The 17,228-nt window shown below is 54.3% G+C and overlaps 1 protein-coding gene across 1 annotated transcript; it reads left to right on the top strand.

Moving 5' to 3' along the window:
* The first annotated feature begins 12,153 nt into the window (after nucleotides 1-12,153).
* SMIM32 (small integral membrane protein 32) lies at nucleotides 12,154-14,038 on the top strand. The gene has a single exon (XM_074313550.2). The coding sequence runs from the start codon at nucleotides 13,042-13,044 to the stop codon at nucleotides 13,351-13,353; it is 312 nt and encodes a 103-aa protein (XP_074169651.1). The 5' UTR covers nucleotides 12,154-13,041; the 3' UTR covers nucleotides 13,354-14,038.
* The last annotated feature ends 3,190 nt before the right edge of the window (nucleotides 14,039-17,228 follow it).

The following is a 17,228-nucleotide window of genomic DNA, read 5'->3' as shown; positions in this document are numbered from 1 at the left end:
GACTGTTTTTATTGAGACTTAGTGAGGCTCTGAACAATGGATGATAGCCTGGAGCCGGTTAAACTTTTCAAAAGCGAACCTTCAAGAGCTGGACACACGTCAGGACTGGGAGAAGGGTTGTCTTTATACTCTGCCTAGGCTCCAGCTCTGGAAGGATACAGAATGGGCACCCTGGGCATTTGTGTGGCCTCAGTGAGGCACCTCTCCACAGCTGTGCCAGCAGCAAATAGCAGCGTGGCTAAGGGGGACACAGCAGAGCGATGGATAAGGCATCTGGCATGGTAACTACTGTCATCACTCTTGTTTAAGGGATCACCACTTAGAGATTCCAGTAGATGCTTTGAAGATGGCCGATTTCTGGCTGGTGAGGTTCCTGCTATAAATAAGGCATACATAACATTGTTTTGTAGTTACAGGCTGGTGAAGAGGACGATTCGATTTACATAAATATGACTCAGTATTGGATTGGAGGGACTTCTGCTTTCCACAAGCATAGATAACTAGATCCATACGAATCCCAGCAGCTGTACGACTTCCCAAGAGAGAGGAATTCACTCTTGGATCATTTCAATGATAGAACAGAGCAGCGCCTGAGGTTTCACACTCAGCTCAATCACAGGATAGACACTCCAGCAAAACAGCGCCTTCCCAATCTGCAAAGCTCAATTCAGAGCCCCAAAGCCTGTTGAGTCCTGAGGCTGAAGGTGACCATTCTGAGAGCCAAGCTGATTTGTAGACACATCTGCATGTAAAAACACTCCTAACCTCATCACTGTCTGTCACCAACATCGTGAACAGATTGTCTCCTGAGCTTCGGCAAAGGCCACAGAGGTGTCATCTCATGACATTTCTCCTCCAAAGACACACAGACATGTTTGCTGTGTCCCGGGACTGCTGAGCCTGTATGTCCCCAAGCCCTGGCTAAGACATGAATGATTTCCATTGTGATTCGGCTTTGGTGAGGGGATGGTATAAATCAGTATTCTAGTCACTCTGGACAGGATTTTCAGTTTTTCTCCCAAAGGGAGGAAACACCATTTTCCTGATTCCTAAAGACTTACCAGTCCATCCACCCCTGCATACATATGATATGAAGGATGCAGCCTGAGGTGAAACATAAGGGTCCTTTTCTGGAAAAAGGAGCTAGCAGTTTGAGCCAAGAGCACAGATGTGAGGAAACCAAAGGGACTATCACTCCCCACACGGCCTACATGTGCATCTACCCACAGGGTCACGGGGCAGGTGCCTGTGTAACCCTGAAGAAATCCAAGGTGTGCCAGCCCACAGGGCGCTGTGGGTCGCTGTGTCACCCACCACATGGTCAGAGATGAGGAGGGGAATTTGGAAGTGAGAATGGGCTCTGGGCCCAAGACCCCTGCCCTCAGCAAGAAAAAAGAGGCAGCACAGCCCCATACATGCTCTCATGTGGGTGCACCTGGCGGCAGAGACCTGCAGGCAGCCCAAGCAGAAGTGAAGGGCGCCAACAGCTGTCATGCAGGGTCTCTGGTCCTGCTCCCAGCACCAGAACGCAGGACATGGTGAGGCCAAAAAGGAACACCCACAGAGCCGTAGATAGGGAAATCATACCACTATATTCTTGCTAGCGGCTGGGTTAGAGATGCAGGAAGCAAGAGCCACAGGATCCGCAACCTGCCGTCCACTTCTCTGCCAACCCACCAACGAACATAGCCACAGCAGTTATATCAGTGGCAAATGGCTAACCGGTAACAGCTGATGGCCATCTACTACCCGAGCCAGCACCTTTCCACGTGAGGCCAAGAGCCTGGAGACTGCTCTCTGGGACTCTGTCCCCACTACGGCTGTGGGTCCATCTTCCTGCAGCCTGGGAGCTACCTGCAGGGACTCACACAGGCCTCTCTGGAGGTCACCCCCAGAAAGAGAAGTCCAGGACCAGCAGCTATGTGAAAAGGCGCTACTGCAGACACAGAACAATAAAATGCTTACCTGCCAGGCCTCTGAGTCGCCTCCCTACAGGCTGGGGTCACCCCAGGGCAGAAACCACCACTGGCATGTCTGTGTAACCTTCCCATGTCACACCCCAGCCTCCAAGCCCAGGAGATGGCAGAGCCTCAGCACTGGGTGCCAGTGGAAAGAGAGCACGCGAACACCAGTGTCTGGCATGGCAGCTGTCCTGTCCTATGCAGTGTTTGAGAGACTTCCCAAGAAAAGATAATGAGGCTGTGGTGAATTACAACCTCAGCGATCCCAAACCCAACACGCCTCTGGGTTTTTCTTGGTCATGTGACTTGTGTGAGCCAATGAGACGTTAGCAAATATAGCACAAGCCTGTGGCTTGATAAACATGGCCCCCTGGATCTTGAGCTCTTGGAAGCCGGTGGCTATGTTGTAAAGAAGCTCAGCTAGAGAACTGAACGTTGAGAGACCACCGGAGAGAAACACTGGAGGGCAGAGGTCCTTTCCAGTCTAGCCCAGCTCCCTATGAGTGCAGCCGCAGAAGTGAGTCAGCTCTATGGAACAAAAAAACCACCCAGCTGAAGCCTGTCAACCACAGAATCAAGGGAAATAATAAAGTGTTGGCTTAGGCCACTACGTTTTTAAGTGGTATGTTACCCAAGCAATAGATAACTCAAAGGACCTGAAAGATGGTCCCGGAACGTTTCACCCCATACTCAGCCTTAACCATAGGAGAGGAGTCTCACCCGTTCACCCCAAGAGAATGACTTGCTCTGAGTGCCTCAATCAAGAGCCCTAAGAATCCAAGTCAGCCAGTGTTAATGAGGCCACAGTCCAGGTACAACGACCCCGGTCAGCGTTGCTCCACCGACAAAGAAACCGTGTTTCTGTCCACCGACAGAACTGCCTCCCAAAACAGGCTCTGGCCATCTTGCAGCAGGACGCACACTTTGTTGAACAAGCTGAATGCAGCCAGTCAACGCAGCCATCCCCTCGGCTCCTGTGTTGTGAAAGGATGTTGTGGATTCCCAGCACTGAGGAGCTGGCAGGCTCGCTGGAGAGAAAGGAGGCGAGCCTGGGAACAGTGAGGCAGATTTGTGAGATTTTTAGTAAGAGTGGTGGGCAACACAGAGATGTCACAAGGCAGTCAGTGAATCTTTGCCCAGGGGACAATGATAACACTCCCTTCGATTCCCAACCTTGCGGCTATCAGAGCACCTTCACGTTCCTTATTTAATTAGAACAACCTAGTGAAGAGGGCAGGGCAGGACTCATTATCCCTTTTGCATAGAAAGAGCTCAAGTGGTGCAGGGCTCCACCTGAGTGAGACCCCCATGAAACTGGACGTGCAACCGCCGGGGTCCCTGAGCCCCCATGAACTGGACTGTAGGTGCAGAGTGGGGACCAAAGGACGCAGGTGAACAGGGGGGATGCCCTTAGACTGGACACAAGTGTAGAAACATTGTCGTGGGAGGCAGCTTGGGGTAGGAGGGATGGTCCGTGCAGGGTATTTCTCCCTGCAGCCCTAGGACCTCCTGCCTCAGAGTCCCCTGGACAGTTGTTGATAATATAGATCTACAGACTGGGAGTGGGGCTTAGGAATCTGCATTTTAAGATGCTCCCGGGTAACTTGGATGGTCAACCATATTTGAACACTATTGCCACAGAAGTCCCCTTGCTGGATAACCTGGGTATCAGGTCACCTAACTGGTGGGTGGTGAAAACGGGACTGGGGACTCATGCTACAGTCCCTAGCAAGCTCTCTGGTCTTCACCAAGGCTGTGGGACTGATCCCATTTTGGAAGGATGTGTAAGATTTGGACACGTAGAAAAGATGGAGGATAAAACATTGGAGGCACCAAGGAAAAAGAGTGGGGGTGAACAGCTCAGTCCCAATCTATCCAATGCTGCACGTCCATTAGTAAAGAGCATCATTATGAAGGGAAAACTTAGTAAAGGGACAGGAAATACTTACAAGGGTTTGGGTAATAGCATTCTGCAGGGATGGCTTAGTTTGGGTTTTGTCTCCTCTTTCTTGGAGGTGAGGAAATGTCACTCTTGCACTGGGGCATGAGCAGGTCCCCTCCTCCTCACCTGGAGTCAGAGAACAGAGCCCTGAGGGGGACAACCTGTCCCAGTGGGCGCAGTGAGCTTCCTGGGTGTCCTGGCATTGAACCACCTGGTGGGGGGGGGGGGTAGGGGTAGGGGGACATGACTCTTTGTCCCACATGTGAGCAGGTTCTGCCCACAGAAATGGCAGAGAGAAAAGCTCTTACCAAGCTGAGCAAGGGGGCTGGGGGCTGTCTATTCCTCTTCCCACCACAACTCCTTGGGGTGCGGCAGAGAGGGGAAAGACACAGGGCTGCCTCCTCAAATTGAGATCCACTTTTTTTTTTAATCACCCTTTCCTAATCTTCGTGACAGAATCTGAGCCACTTCTGATCTGTATCAGAGGAAATGTGCTGTTTAAGTGTGCTCGTAATTAGACCCAGGTAATTTACTCTTTAATAATCAGTGTGTTTCTCCCTGAAGCTCACTAAGCCTCCCCCTCCTGCCTTCCGTTCTATTTTCATCCTGCCCCCTCCCAGGTGGGGATTCCTTAAAGGGGCCCAGCTGGTTGTCATCCTTTCCCTTCCTCTCCAAATGGCCCTCTCAGCTAAGTGTTAGGCCTTTTCCTCCTCCTGATTCAGAAAGAGGCTCTGAGCAAGGGCTCTCAGGGCCAGGAAAGCAGATTCTAAAATAGGATGCTATTTGGGGAGCTTGGACAGTGGGAAGGCTCAGCCTTTGGCTCAGGAGAGCCCAGCGCAGACCCTCCTGCCTGGGGCGGAGGACAGACCATGTCCATGAGGCCAAAAATGATGAGTGTCTCTTCCACCCTGGCTGTCCTCTCGAGTGGGTGCAGAGAGGATGGAAAAGTGCCCTTGGTGACGTTATTGTCATGTCATTGTGAATCAGGGCCTTACGGTTCCAGGATTCCCAAATGAGCCCACCACCTTCCTCAACGCTAGCGCCTGCCAGGCACGGGGGCAGGAAGGGACGGAGGAGGCACTTAAGGAACGAGGACCCCAGAGGGGGGAGAGAAATAAAAAAGCAAATGACTTTTGCTGTTTTGTTATATACTGTTTTCTAAAAAATATTATTCTCATGACAAAAGTAAACCATGGTCTCTGGAGAACTTTTCAAAAACCTCGGCACTCAGAAAGAAGACAATGGAAATTGCCCTTAATCCCACCATGCAGAGAGCATTATTTACTTGTGGTTTTCTTTGCATATTTATATCAATCTTAATCTACAAGCTCGAGTGGGTAGGACACGTGAGGTTATTTTCCCCTTAGCTCTGAAGGTGTCCAAGTCTCAGATCCGGGTCCCCACACCCACTCTCCCGGCACTGAGCTAACGTCTGCAGGCTGAAGGTGGGTGGGTGGCGGGACATCCCATCCACAGTCCTCTGTGCAGGCGTCCACCCAGCATCTGCTGTTCTCTCTGCTTCCTAAAGGTCAGTCCTGTGGGTGGCTGCTGCACGGACCCTCATTTCCATGCCAGTGATGCACACTGATGCCTCCTTGCCACTTCCATGTTCATCTTGGAACGCTGGCACAGGAGCTGTCTTCTGTCTCCAAACCACTTTGGAGCTGGAGAAGGCCAGCTGTGTCCCCCTCGGCACTGCCACGCACACTGAGGTGACCTTGATGGAATTATTGTACCACCTCACACCGGTGGGGCTGAGGGAGCCATGCACACTGGGAGGGCTTCCGCCGCCCTGGGGCTCTACCCGAGAAAGGCATTTATTATCTCTGTCTATACCCTGGTCCCCCAAACTATCCGGTTTCTGTCAGGCTTCCCAAAGTAGAGGCAGCTCCTCTGCCACCTCTCAGGGACCCAGCAACGTCTAAAGTCTCCTGGTCTCCCCACCAACGCTCCTCACCTCCTACCCCACGCTGCTCCAAGATCAGGGAGATCTCTTCTCATTTCAGGGATGGGGAAATGTGCGCTTACACGGGGCTACCACGTCAGGTTGAGCAGTGTGCACACGGCGCACATGTGTCCCTGCCGAACGGTGAAGGTACGACCGGAGGCTGAAATCTGCCCGGGCCCCGCTGAGGCAAATGGCACCTTTTCATAATTCACCCAAAGGTGCCATGTTTGCCAGCCGCAGTGCTGCCACGACTTGTCACATCTTGCTGCAAACCTTACCCCCAGGCCTCGACTTTTGAAACTCAACACACAATAATATGAGTCCTTTGTTACACGTCTGGTCCCTTCCCTGAGGGGGTTCATGTTGGGCAGTCAGACTGCCATCTGCCTGCAAAGAAGGATCGCAGGTGTCAGGTACCGCAGAGGGACGCCTCGGTCAGCGCTCGGTCACTCTCTCTCACACACACACGCACGCGTGCACACATGCACACACTCGTGCACTCTCAGCTCTAAATGCTAAATTCAAATCCTTGGGGTTAGGGACAGAACCTAAATGTAAAAAGCTCCCCAGGGTGATTCTGAAGGAGTTGGGAGAGGCGGTCCATGACGAGAAGCTCCACAGCTCGCAGCCACGCTGGGGAGCGCGCAGGACGCTGCCTTTCATGCCTGGGGCGGTGAATTCAGGGCCGGGCTGTGCTGGATGGGGGCTGTCATCTCCCAAAATGCCCTTAACACCCCCACCCCTAGCATCTTGTTTTCCTTATTTGGTTCTAGTTGAGATGTTGAGAAAATCCACTCAACGCCACTTCTGAGGGAGTGTCATCTTAAAGGCTTTCTCAAGGAAGGGTCCAATGATTCTGAGTCACCCCGCCCACATCTCCCTTCCCTCAGCGCACCCCAGGCAGCCTCCTTGGGGAAGGGCAGGTGAAGCCCCTTCCCCAGCAGTACTGGGGTGCAGGGACCACACGTGCCCCCCTCCTCCAAGGAAACCTTCCAGGATGGAGACACGCGAACCTCAGACCTGGGAGCCCCAGGGGAGGAGCAGGTCCGATTTATGTTGCCTCAGCACAGAAGGGCAGTGCTAATGTAGTTTCCAATTTAAGTTTTAAAATACCACTGAAAGGACAGCTCCAGTTCTGTCATTGAAAACTTTTTTTAAATGATCACATTTCCTCAAGAATCAGGCCCTGCACATATGTGTCCCTTCCTCTCTGTCAAGAAGTGACAGAGCAAAAAGGACATTCTCTCAGAGTTTTTCGTGACCAATGTGCTGCTTCTTTGGTCAGGGGCCTTTCTCTGCCCCTATGCCACATCTATTGTCCCCTCTGTCCCCCTGCCCCCCGACAGCACATCGTGACACCCCCTACCCCTACCCCTAGATGACACCACCTAATGGCAGAGGTGCAGGAAGGACCAGGAAAGACACGAGAGCTGTCCCCTACACACTGGCCAAAGGACAATTTAGAGCAGGGGTGACTGGCTGGGGGGGGGGACTTACCCCAAAATTAAGATTATTGGGAAGCCTAGGAGTTTTATGAGAGAGAAACCAAGTTGTTGTTTGGTTGGTTTTGTTGTGTCTAAACTTTGGGAGAAAAAGAACATAATTTCCTTTTATGGAAATTAGGAATAATCCTTTAGGAATAATTTCCTAATTATTCCTAAAGGAATATTCTTCCAATTAAAAAAAAAATTATTAGTTTTAGGTGTACAAAACAATGAGCAGTTAGACATTGACACCCCTCAGAAAGTGATAACTCCCCTCCCCCAACTCCCAATTTTTGTAAACTTACATTTTCCTCCTCTTTCTAGTCAAGGATGAAAATCCTTCTCTATATTTTAAGTACAGGATTTTATTTTAAGTGAGGGGTGAATGTCGTCAGAAGAAGGTCTCTCCTATCCCACCCCATGAATGTGGGAAGTGACTTCAGGATCTGTGTCCATGAAGACGGGGTCAGCAGGAAGCCCAGCTGTCAGGGGACCCATCAATAAGAGAGAGAATTCCCTAAGGACCGGGTTTGCAAGCTTGACTGGTCTTTGGAGTGGGGGTGAGAGCTAAGAAGGGAGGGGGTGCCTGTCCCTGCAGGCCCAGGGCTAATCCCCTGAGAGGAAGTCAGGCCTCTAGCTGCCCAGCCAGGAGCCCAGCGCAGAGCAGAGTCTGGACACAGAGCTCCAGGCTGCCGCTGCGGCAGTTCCCATCCAGGCCCAGCTCCCTGCAGGCTGCCTGAAGCGCTCACTCTGGAGGCAGCAGAGAGAAGGGAATGACAGGAGCTGGTGACACCCCTCCCTGCAGGTCCCCAACCCCAGAGTTTCTTGCTGACTCAGACCAAGTCTTTCCAATTGGTGCTGCTCTAGGCCATGGGTGGGGTAACGGGTAACAGGTCGCCTGGACTGTGGTCTGCGCCTCTCTTTCCGGACTTCCCAGCCCCAGGCAGTCCCGTGAACCATGTCACTGACTCTGGAGAGTCACCATCTGACCCCATAAGACACCGCAGGCCAAGGGGTTAAAGGACAGCAGTGGGTGGAGACGCCCCTCCCAGGAGAGGAGCGGTCTCCTTGCAGAACTGGCTCTCCCTCCCGCCCCCCATCCTTTCCCCAGTTATCCTGCTCCACAGGCCGGACTGCAACCCCCCAGAGCACCCTGACCTGACCCTTCTCCGAGCCTACTACTGCCTATTTACCACTCAGAAAGTCTCTTCATTTCAGTGCCTGGGCTTGGCCTACTGGCTGTTCTAAAATGGTAATTCTAAAATGCAACCTTAGGCCGGCCCGATGGTTCAGGTGGTTAGAGCTTCATGCTCCTAACTCCGAAGGCTGCCGGTTCGATTCTCACATGGGCCAGTGGGCTCTCAACCACAAGGTTGCCAGTTTGATTCCTCGACTCCCACAAGGGATGGTGGGCTGGCCCCCCTGCAACTAGCAACGGCAACTGGACCTGGAGCTGAGCTGCACCCTCCACAACTAAGACTGAAAGGACAACAACTTGACTTGGAAAAAAAATCCTGGAAGTACACACTGTTCCCCAATAAAGTCCTGTTCCCCTTCCCCAATAAAATAAATAAATAAATAAATAAAATAAAATGCAACCTTAAGTCACCAACCACTATGGTTGCCAAAGCATCCAAAAACAAAAGCAAAAACAAATAAACAAACAAAAAACATTGCAGGGATGATGGTTTCAAAAAAGGTCAGCAAGCAAGGGAGTCATCAGCATTCACAGAGGAAGTGGAGGCCATCCCATGGCAGTGTAATATGCAACCTCCCTCAACACACAGGGAAAACCCACCAGCAGCAATGAACTCCAACCTTCGGACAGCAGCATTTCACCCCCGCCTCTTGGTGACACTGAGCAGTTTAATAATAATCCCCCTGGTGTGTGGAAGAAACAGAAATAGCTTCACCAAGCGCCACAGGCGAGCACGGCACCGTTTATGAAATCATGGGGCTCTAATGCTCCCAGTCTCCCAAGCTTCCATTAAACAGATGTCAAATGGCCCTGTGGTGGCAGGAAGGCACCCTTGCCTGCGTGCCTCTCTTGGTCTCTCGGCGGATAGGCTGGCAGAGAAGGAACATGTGTCACTCAGTGACCATGTAATGGGGAAGAGGTCACTCTGGAGCCCCAGCCCTGTGACCTCTGCCTGTCAAAACCAACCTCCGAGCCCCTTTATAATCTTTTCTGAGACTTAAATGTGTGGGTACACAAAGCTCCCTTAATGGAAGGTCGCTCTGACTTGTGTAAAAAGCTGTGTAAACTTCATCTCTGCATTTACTCAGCTCCAGCCCTGTTTAATTTCCTGCCAGGGAATATTCAGGGAACGTGACTGCCCTCTTAGGGCTCGGAACATCTTTCAGAAAAGAAGCAGTGCCCTCCCCACTTTGGGACCAAAAGACCCCCAAAAAAGGGCAAGATACGTCCTCCAACTTTACCAAAAGGCAAGGCAGTTTGACCACGTGCTCTTTGCCAAGTTTCTCATTAGCAAAAGCAGCTGAGACTGGGTGGGTGAGCACAGGCTGCAGAACCTCAGGCTCCCTTGCATCGTGACCTGGCGTGTGACCTTGGCAAGTGATACTCCTTCTCAAGGTGCCAGGTTCCTCCTGGGGAAAATGGAGGAGAGAGCATGCTCACTTCACAGGTTGCTATGAGGCAAACGCCCACGCCGATGCCCAAGGCAACCTGGGGGAAGAGGTCCGTGAACGGCAGCCACAGGAACTGCTCTGCCATCGGAGGCGACCACGGTCCCAGGTAAGTGCATGGACTCTGGAGCCTGGGTGCTGAGGGTCAAGCCCCAGCTCCACCACTCACAGGCTGCAAGATCTTGCACGTGTTACTAGTGCAAAGTTTGATATGATGATGAAAAGGAGCTGCTGTGGGGAAAGAATAAGCAGTGCCAGGGCTCCAGGTTCAGAGACTTCCCCTTTCCACCAACAGGAGCAATGAAGCTGCTGGGACCCCTCCCGCCCCCCCCCACATCCACACCAAATCCTTTGTAGACTCCCCCTGCTCCACACCCACTTGCTGAATGCTCTCAGCATATTTCCAGAGCAGGACCAGAAATCACTTACCATAAACGCCCATTTTATAGCCCAAAGGGCTGGGGCCTGCCCCAGATTCCACTTAGGACCTCCCAGCTGAGATGCCCGGGCTTCCCGCCGCTGCCTAATGTCTCACCTGACCTCACGGGTGGAGTGCAGAGGAAGCAGGGACAGCAGGGTTATGTGACTCCCCATGCAGACACAAGGAGGAAATTCCAGGCCAGACCCCAAACCGAGCTCCTGAAGGCCTGGAGGCAAGCCTTACCAGGACCCAGGGAGTTAACTGCCAGCAGCGGCTTCAGCTGGATCAAGTCCCCTCCACCCAACCCACATGCTGACCCTCCCCATGGCTGACAGTGTTGCTCAGACAGCCTGTTCTGGTTCACATAATGTCCCCTGGGATCCTGTAGGCTGAATAAAATGCTGTCCAAAATAGGTCAGGCCTCCCACCCCTCATTTCCGTGGCTGCTGCCTCACTGCTCTGTGGTGGCTGTCCTGTGCTAACATGGATAAGCCGTGCCCCTCTCGGAGCCAGCTTTTCCATCTGGAAAATGAGGGGTTGGCCTAAGCAGCAGCCAGACTATAAGAGCTCAGGGTCTGATGCCTGTGGTGCACACTGGGCAGCTCCCCAGGACCAAGGTGGGCAGGGGAGGCAGTGCTGAGTCCTGATGGGTCCTGCTGCGTACAGGTCCCACCCGCGCACACACACCGCCCCCGCCCGGTCCAGGAAGGTCCCCAGAGGCCGGTCCATGGGCTAAGAGGAAAACACTTAGAGGGCCACCGGGGCACTTCTGCACCTCATGCAGCCCGCAGTCACTCTGCAGAGTCAGGACTCGGGCCACAATTTCAACAAAGAGCTCGCAGAAGCATTTGTCGGGCTGAGCAGGGATTGTGAGACAGCTCTGGCCAAGACTGACCTTGCATAGCTTGGTAGCTGGTGTCATGCCTGTGGCCAGGTGTCAGGTGCGGTGGGGGGGGGGGGCGAATACCTAACCCATCCTTCCACCGGTTCCTTCAGCCAGTGCCCACCAAGCTCCCCCCTCCCTACACGGCACCCCTTGGCGGAAGGAGAGACACAGCTGTGAACTTGGCTGACCCTGCAGGGATCTCAGACAAGTGACCGGGCAACAGAGATGGGACTAGGGTAGGGGAAGAGGCGTTTGGGTGCAAAATGGAAGGAGGCACAGTCACCCCTGACTGCACTCATGGGACGCCGAGGGCAAGCACCTTTTCCAGTTTCATGCCCTCGTCTTCTCACCTGCCTCTCTCTAATTCTGACCCTGCCAAACAGTGACAGTCCAGGGTGGGCAGTGCTTCTTGAGAAGTGCAGGGGCTGTGGTGGCCCGGGCATTGGTTCCCATTCTAGTCTGGGGGAATTGGAAGGGTTTTACATGGAAGTGAGGAGTTTGGGCTCCTGGAAAAGGAGACTGCCCTCAGTCCTGCTGACTGCTCACCTCTCCTGGACACCACCCAAGCCTTTGCCAGGGTGGCCAAGGGCAGGTGGGCCACAGCCAGCATCACGTCCTCCTCTCGGCCCTGTGCCGGAGCAGAACAGGCCAGGGAGCTGAGCAAGTGAGCTCATGGTGGCAGGAGCACGTGTGACCTCAGGGCACAGCTAGAGAGGAACCTGGGCCCACCAAACCGGTCTCAGTTTGCCTGGGAGCACCGGGGCCTCCCCTGGAGACAGTGTGCCCTGCCTGGGCTACCCTGTGGGACTCAGCTCCAAGCCGGCTTCTGAGGGAGCGAGATCAAGGGGAAGGATGAAAGCAGGTGTCCGAGCCTGGCTGGACCTTGCCTCCAAGTCAGTTTGCTGTCCACAGATGTCTGTTTTGCGCGTCTGTTGATAGGTTTGTCCGTCAGTCTTTCTGTGACCCCGTGCTTTTTCTTCCTCCGTCTCTGTGTGTGTCCCTCTGTGACTGATAGGAGGTCAGACCGGGGCAGTCGCAGCAGCGTTGTCCTTTCTGGCCCTCATTGGTTCGCAGCCGCTCTCCGGGGACAGCCTCTGCCAGTCCCGCCCCCTGCCTGGGACCTGAGCGCGCTCAGAACCGCCTCAGCGTTTAGTCTCCTGCTCAAGACAGGAGCGCAGCAGCCCACGCGAGTGGAGCAGACTCGCCGCACACCGGGCTTCTGAGCAGGGACTCGAGGCTGCGGGAGTACTCCGAGACGCCGCGGCAGGAGCGCCGGAGGACGCGGAGACTCCCGCCTTTGCCCTCGGTGCACTTGGAGTCGCTGCGGCGCGGAGCAGTGACCCGAGCTGCGGCCGCGCTCACCAGGCACCTCTCGCCGCCGCTGCAGCCCAGGGGCGCCCCGGAGCGTGGAGCTCACCGGAGCTGGGGGTCCGAGCCGAGAGGGCGGTTGTAACACCTCCAGACCGGTCATTCGGCGCCAAGGCTGGCAACGGCCAGACACAGGGGAAGCCCGAGGGGTGTGGAGCCGTCCAGCTCCCAGCCCCGGGGGCCCCCAGCTAGCGGAAAGGGCTGCTGAGCGTGGAAGCGAGGGAGCAGCCGCGGCCGACTCCGTGGGCCCCAGCGGACCCAAAGGCACCAACTCGCGGTCAGTAGCGCGCAGCAGGGCAGGAGGGGAGCGCCATGGAGGCACTGGGCGGCGCAGGTCCGCACGAGGCGAAGTGAGACTGTCAGCGGCGTCCGGGACCCGCGGGCCATGTACGGCGACGTGTTCAACGCCACGGGCGGCCCCGAGGCGGCGGTGGGCGGCTCGCTGGCCCTCGCAGCCACTGTCAAAGCGGAGGGTGCTTTGCCGCTGGAGCTGGCCACGGCGCGCGGTATGCGGGACGGCGCGGCCTCAAAGCCCGACCTGCCTACCTACCTGCTGCTCTTCTTCCTGCTGCTGCTCTCCGTGGCGCTCGTCGTCCTCTTCATCGGCTGTCAGCTGCGCCACTCGGCCTTCGCCGCGCTGCCCCACGACCGGTCGCTGCGCGACGCCCGCGCGCCCTGGAAGACACGGCCGGTGTAGCGGCGCAGCGATCCAGGGCCGGCGGGGCCGTGTGCGGGTCTCGCCACGAGCAGTGGGTGTGAGCCGCGCTCACACAGGCGGGCCTGACGCCGAGGGTCGCCGGCCCCTGGGCACACAGCGCCCTGACCCAAAGACCTTCCCTGGGCGGCAACCTGGGCATCAGGGTCCGGCTGCGAGTAGCTGTGGGGCGCCAGTGTGCCGGTCCTTTGGCGGAGTGTTTCTTCCCCAGGACAGCGGTCCAGCCAGGACCTTCCTGAGAGACTGCGCCCCCGGGACGAGGCGCCTTCCCCGCCGCTTGCTGACTTCCTCACTTTGGGCACCGAAGGGGCAGGCACCGTGGGCGCGCAACCAGCCGGGACCTGGCCCTGTGGCAGTCTTCCCGCCGCTGCCCCCGCCTCGCCTACTCTTTGCACCGAGGACCCCGCTAGGACCCGAGCAGGAACTCAGCCGGACTTTGGAATGATGGCCCGTGCGTGGGGGCTGCGTGTCCTGGGGGAAGTGACAGGACGCGGAGTTTTACTAGGTCCCGCCTGTGTCCGAGGATCGTTTTCTCTGCGGGCACCGGCGGAGGGGAAGCCGGTCTAGAGGCGCCGGGTCCCACCGGCAGCAACCTGTGATAGGGCATCCGCGTCCCACATTTCCTGGGGCCGCATTTCTACAATAAAACCTCACCGAATTAGACCCAGTGCTGAGAACACTCTGGTCATTGGTCGCGCCTTTTTGGGAAGGGGAGATCCGAGCAGGGCATTCTGAGCAGCCTGAGAGCCAAGCACAACCCTCCTCCCTCCTCACTGTGGCCCAGGTCAGTTTTAATACTTCCCCCTCCTCAGCTTTTCTCCAGGGTTACTTGCTCTGGGAAGTGTTTTCAGAGCCGGTCTCAAAGAGGAATCAAGGCGTCCTCTGCTAAAAAAAATTCCCTGTAACGGGGCTGCAAGGCGACCTTCCCTACCCTGTCCTCGCCGTTGCTCTGAAAGCGTCTCTGGGCCTGAACCCTTCCAAGAGCCATTTCTGGAGCAGAGCCTGAACCTAGCTGTGAAGGGAGGGCGTGAGGCTCAGGCCGTGGAGGGAGCCGCTCCGCACTTCTTCCCCAATCAGGCAGCAAGCCAGGTCTGGAGAACACAGTGGAGAGCAATGGGTGAATAAACCCCGCGAGGAGGAGACAATCTTCAAAGAATTTGCGAGGGAACAGAAAGATTTATGATAACCGTGGCCATTTTCAGAGTAAACCTATTTCTAGGATGTCTTCTTTATGGGGGTTTAAAATCGTTTCAGGAGTCACCTGGCTCAGTGAGGGCACTAGAGCATAAAGAATGACTAGAAAAACGGATTTGGTAATTATCTAATCCAGTGGTTCTCAACCATTTGGGGGTCACTCAGGTTTTGAGAATCTAAAGAATGCTAAAGACATCTGCCTCTGGCAAAATGCATACAGGCACACAATTCTGCAGACAGGTCTAAGGATTCAAACTGAAGCTGGGGAGAGGCCGCCCTAGGGCTCCAGTCTCAGGCTGGTGCTCCCCACCACTTCTCAGCCTGTACCTGAGAGTCCCCCCCACCCCCATCCCACAGAGCAGCAGAGACAAGCAGAAGACAATATTTCACCCTGGGCTTGATGGTTATGCCTCGGAAAGCTAACGCCCGCCAAGCCCTAATGATGCTAATTCTGTAATAACCTCATAGAACAGTTTAATTTGGTCTTTGGAAATGGAGCCAAACCTCCCCAGCCTCTAGTAAGGGCACCCCAGATAATCTGTGTGACTTCTGGTTGCAGAGAAGACTAAATAGAATAAATGTAAGGAAACACGAGGACCTCCTGGCTGGCATAATGGCATCACACAATGCGGATGTTGGGGACCTTTGGCCTTAATCTGAGGGCCGTGAAGGTAGGAGGCTAACGGAGAGATAGAGTATTCCTCCTTCACCCCTCGCCATGGACAGACCTGAGGGCAGCGTGCAGAGTGGTCAGAAGCACACGCTCTGCAGTCTCCCCGTCTGGCTTTAAGTCCCAACTCCACTGCTCACTGGCTGCGTGACCCTGTGCAAATTAACCTATTTTAGCCTGTCCTCCTGTGAAATGAATAGTGTATCACCTAGCTCTACGACATGACATGGAACAACAGAACCCATGAACATACCAGCACCCAAATGTTAGCTGTTACTATAACTGAGCCTGAGGTTTGAGGCAACACTGCTGAAAGGAGAAGCTGGCCCACAAACAGGATGTGCCACTCCTGTCTACTGTGACCACAAATGAAGGCAAGGACTGTCCCTGCAGGGGAGAATATGAGGGGATGACTGGCTTGGAGGTCACCTGGAATTCCTGGGCCAGAATCAGCTAAAGCTGGACTGATCCAGGAAGCTCTTGGGACCCCTTAATAAAACACTGGCCCAAGACATGAAAAAGTTAAAGCTGAAAAGTGGTAAGGTGGAGACAACGTGGAAAGCATCCCTCAGGGTTGCAGTGCCTTGGCCACCTAAGCTGAAGGCTTGAGCGCTTCAAAGGAACAGACACTTCTGGAGGAAACACCAGTAACTAAGCAGGGACAGTGAGAGGCAGTAGATTAAGGTTCTGCTTTTTGTCAGCACAATAACCCAGAGTTTCATTCCCTTCTCTAAGCTAGTGATCAACTAGCTGGGCAGTAATGGGACCTTGCTCATGTTGGATCCAGCCAGTTTCTCCCCTGGAAAGCAGGGATGTGGCTGAGTTCATGTCCGCCCTCTACTGATGCAGGTAAGTGGACTACAATGTGGTAATTTGACATTTGGATGGATATCAGGGAGGCAGGTCTGCACACACACTTCCTCCTGCCCTCTACTCTTCCACAGTCCCATGATGCCTTGCAACCACCTTTGGCGAGCAGAGCAAGGCAGGCTGAAAATAGAAATAGGACCCATGCCAAAGGTGTTTGGGCGGCAATGCCATAACCGGTCACTGGGAGCAGGCAAGAAGGTTGAGAATACGTTTCTGATGGCAGATGAGAGGGTGGGTTGGGTGGAAATTAGGGAAGGTGGCTGTAGATGCCAGGAACGAGGGAGAAGCAGCACATTGTAGTGACCAAGAACTTCAGTCCTGGAGCGAGGTAACCTGACCTTGGCCATCCATTCTATGCCTTGGTCGTGTTTCTGGATGTCTGAGAGACTCCATTTCCTCATCTGTAAGATGGAGATAACAGTATCTGCCTCCGCTGATTTTCAACATTGCATGAGACATTGTAGGCCATGTTTAGCTCACCTTTGACATGTAGTAAGTGCTCTGAATGTGAGCTCTCCTTCTTACTACACAGTGACCATTCCAGATGTGTTTGCTGCAAAACAGACAGCAACTGCTTTCCCTCAGTGACTTGGGAGTCCATTTTCAAAAGCCATGTACTATCAGTACATGGCTTTTGAAACTCTAAAGAGGTCTGCCACTTCCCAGCAGGTATGCCCAGAGGCGGAGGGCAGCTGTCCTAGGTGTTTTGTCACTGCACTTTCCGCTAAACTACCGTGTTTCCCTGAAAATAAGACCTAGCCACGGGCTGGGCCAGTGGCTCAGGCAGTTGGAGCTCCCTGCTCCTAACTCTGAAGGCTGCCGGTTCAATTCCCACATGGACCAGTGGGCTCTCAACCACAAGGTTGCCAGTTCGATTCCTCGAGTCCCGCAAGGGATGGTGGGCTGCGCCCCCTGCAACTAGCAATGGCAACTGGACCTGGAGCTGAGCTGCACCCTCCACAACTAAGACTGAAAGGACAACAACTTCACTTGGAAAAAAGTCCTGGAAGTACACACTGTTCACCCAAAAAGTCCTATTATACCAGGTCTTATATTAATTTTTGCTCCAAAAGACACATTAAAGCTGATGCAGCTAAGTCTTATTTTCGGGGAAACATGGTAG

This window comes from Rhinolophus sinicus, chromosome 5, assembly GCF_057876585.1.
Source record: "Rhinolophus sinicus isolate RSI-liver-muscle chromosome 5, RSI-T2T, whole genome shotgun sequence".
NCBI lineage: Eukaryota > Metazoa > Chordata > Mammalia > Chiroptera > Rhinolophidae > Rhinolophus > Rhinolophus sinicus.
The sequence above is the reverse complement of the archived record's forward strand: the minus strand, read 5'-3'. Positions and strand labels throughout refer to the sequence as shown.

Coding starts and splice junctions, on each gene's coding strand:
- SMIM32 (XM_074313550.2), top strand. CDS start 13,042: ATGTACGGCGACGTGTTCAACGCCACGGGCGGCCCCGAGGCGGCGGTG.